At 43.8% G+C, this 3,536-nt stretch overlaps 1 protein-coding gene across 1 annotated transcript in view; it reads right to left on the minus strand.

The window, feature by feature from the left end:
- T265_14752 (hypothetical protein) overlaps positions 1-2,920 on the minus strand; it is a gene marked incomplete at both ends in the record, with an annotated part of 18,390 nt that extends 15,470 nt beyond the window's left edge. Inside the window, one exon of the mRNA XM_009175063.1 lies at positions 2,783-2,920. Coding sequence (XP_009173327.1) covers positions 2,783-2,918 — 136 coding nt within the window. The remainder of the gene's footprint in view (positions 1-2,782) is intronic.
- Positions 2,921-3,536: the final 616 nt, after the last annotated feature.

A 3,536-nucleotide genomic window follows, 5' to 3' on the forward strand; every position in this document is an offset into this window, starting at 1 on the left:
TTATGCTTTGACTGAGGAATCTTCAACATGTGAACGCTTCAATAATTTTCTCGCGAATGCGCCTACACACGCATCTGCGTTTGGCGCACGCACAATGCAAGGGGAACGATATACATCACTCTTTCCTTGAGTTTGTAGGATGTGCGAGCTCAATCTTCCTAACTCTGGGACACGATAGCACACCTGCACAACCCAGTCTGATGATCAAGAGTGTGCGTACATCCGATTGTCTCAAGGATGTAACGCAGGGAAGCTGATCAAACGGGAACAACAGGATTGCTGGCTTAACGGTGGGAGCAAACGGTGAGGCACAATTGGAGAAACTGGTGCAACCTGGCCCATGGCACGATTCTCAGCTATCGATGGTCCCCATGTGCAGTCACTAAGCGTCGGAAAACTACCGGCCTCCCTCGTACTCCTGACAGAAAGGAAGCGCTTACAAGTAATGAGTCAAACTACCTTATCGATTGCAATTCCACAGGGAAGTTCTGTTTGGACAGCAGCATAACCAGAGATGCACTTAGACCAATTGCAGCCATTCTCACTCTTACTGCAAGGACTTGCACTTTTAGAGAGTCAGCCTTATGGTATGTTGCTTCTAGATGAGCCCCAGTGGCGGATGACACCAGATAGATTGGGAAACCTGAAGTCACGGCGGTAGGTGTCGAGGATGGTTACAGCACGTCTTCCTCCAATAAGAAGGATAAAAGGGGTCCAGTTAAACCTTTCATGCCTACTAGTGGTCGCAGGAACAAAGGGATTGCGGGCGTGTTTTCTTTTTGCACATAAACTAACCTGGGGAGATATGATTGAACGCCGATTAAAGTCAGGGCGATAGATGATTGATGAACAATGTTTTTCCTACTAAAAGTCACCGCTCATAAAATCAGTATCTATCAAGTATATATTGGAGCTGGAAGTGCCCACGACAAGGCTCGTTCACTCCCTGGTTTAGATTCACCTACCCTATCTTGAGCTTACACAGGAAACAGGAGAGAACGTTTCGCGAATACTTTTGATCCATAGTAGTCTAAAGCAGTAGAAGTTATCCTACTTACATTTGGTCATATTTTGACCTTAAGTTTACGCGAGGTTTAATACCTGGATGGTAGACTAAGGGCATTCTCTTGATCATCCAGTTAGCTATTCATTTATTATCAGTGGGCCAATTTACAGTGGTTACTGGTTGTACAATTTTGTTTTCCAATTATGGGGAGAATCAGACAATGTCAGCAGTGTGACTAGTCAATGAAAACAACGGGCAATGTGTTGTCCAGCTCTCGGATGACTATTTTGCTAATAAGCATGTCTAGTTCAACGGAAGTTTTTATCGCTACCCTTTAAAGCAGGTCTTTTAAAGGGCGTTACTTTTTCCTTATGATCATCGGGATAAAAATTACTCCTTCATGGTAAGTTCACCGAAGCACATCTCTAAATTCGGTGAAATCTTCAGGATTGTCTCAGTTAGCTTTACAAAGAGCAAATACCTTGATATCCGCAATATCTTTACTCACAACCAATGGCATTAGTTAGCACCATCTTCGTCCAACTTTCTCACAGGCCATTCTAGGTTCCTGCTTGCCTGTTTTCGTTCACTAAATCTATGTCCTCACTCTCTGTTCCCGGTCGGAGAATGTGGTTGCTGTCGCATTCTAACAGCTAATGGACCCACTGATGAACGCTGGGTGCCAGATGATATATTCCGAAGATTACCATACACAATGAAACTTTCGATTAACCCAACCGAGGTACTAATACTTTAGACACGGTTCCCTTAGCTGGATGGAAATTAGAAGCAATTTGCAACCAGCGGCAGTTACTCAGCCGTGGATAACCCGCACACTTTAGCCGGAACTTCAGTTACTTCAGCTTCCTTTCTGGTTCTTCCGATAGCCCGCGACTGATGTAAGTAACTTCTTTAACAAGCCACTCTTTGGAGTGTGTGTGGAGTAGTGTGAGAATCGGACGAGTCAGTTTTGCAATTTTTAAGAAAGAAACGAAACACACGATGCAACTCCGAATTAATATGGGCTGGATAAGTAAGCACTAGTTTGCCGACAAGGTAACATAAGCAGTTAAGAGCCCTTCTGAAGATCAAGCTGATACCCTATCCAGAACCCTCTGGTTGCTGCTAAAATAGGGAAAAAGCGTTGACCGGGGTTCTCAGATCTTGTTTACTCGAGAATCGAGCAAGGAAATCAGGCGATGAGCTGTCGGTGGATTTCCAACTATCTCCCCACATTATTTACAGACTTGAGTGACGGCGATAGTCTGAGTTCCCTGTTCGTCTGTGTCTAACCACATCGTTTAACTAACGGCCCGATAACAGGGACCGCTACTGACGACCAGATGGATCAAGTGGTTAGAACGAGAATTTACTGACCGGAAGGTCCGGTGTTAGAACCCGACCTCTGCCTCTCGACTTCCCCTGTCTAGGCTTGGGCAACCTGGCAGTATCCTGGCCCTCCTGCTTCCCTCGGATGGCATGGCAGCTAGGCACCAAAAGGGTGTTACAGCTGAACCGTGGTGGCTATGACTGCACAGGAATTCGCATGTTCTCCTGGCTACGCCATTTAACTTTGCCGTGATGTCTGCTGGCTTTTTAAAATTCCCATTGTTGTCGTTGAAGTTACACAGTTCATGCCCAGTTTGATTATTGAATAGACAACAACATGGAAACGATAAATTAGTTAAAACACCATGGGAAGGTAAGCCTTGTTAGAATCAGCCTCTTAGCTTCTAATATTTAGCAGCTAATGGGTAAAGTGAGGGGAAGACTTACTTCCAGGTGAAGGTGAGGTAGAAGTAGTTTCTGTGTCCGTAGTAACCACTGTTTGTGTGGTTGTATCCGTGACCAGCGGGCCCTCAACTACAGAACGAAAAAAACCAGTATCTTCACTGTCTGATATGCCATAGTCGACTAAGTTGAAGCATTCAGTATCATTATAAGAATACCACGAACTATAGCAGAAAAGTATGAAAGTCACCGGATGTTTTCATACGTGTGCTGGCCAAGGCGACTACTTTTTGCCGTCTGTTTCATACCCTGTTTAAAATTTCAAATGGTCGTAAAAATGGACATCCGTTGAGAGTCTAGTGAAATTGAGATTTGAATATCTCAGGCGACAAGTGGTAATCTCTTCGAGGCAGGCCACTTCCTAGGAGGAACAAAGGCACACCATCTCATGTTTTGTCGTTGATGGGTGCCAATAACCGTCACTACAGTTGCAATTATCATACATATGAAGTTTATCCGGAATTATATGAGTTCCCCATTTATAAAGAACGTGAAATCACCCGCAACTGGGAACAACTAGTCCAAATGTGGTCTACATGAACAGACATATTCGTGGTAAAATGTCAAACTGGACAAGAGACCTACGAAAATATGTGAATCGTTTGAATGTGAACTTAACTACAAATAATTCAGTTAAAGAAAAGCTGGGTCAGAGGCTAAATTGAAAGATCAAATTAAAGACTAAATTAAATTAAAAGACTAAAAAATCGGGGTTTTCATCATAATTCCATCGAACTAG

The sequence above is a fragment of the Opisthorchis viverrini genome (assembly GCF_000715545.1).
Source record: "Opisthorchis viverrini unplaced genomic scaffold opera_v5_252, whole genome shotgun sequence".
Lineage (NCBI taxonomy): Eukaryota > Metazoa > Platyhelminthes > Trematoda > Opisthorchiida > Opisthorchiidae > Opisthorchis > Opisthorchis viverrini.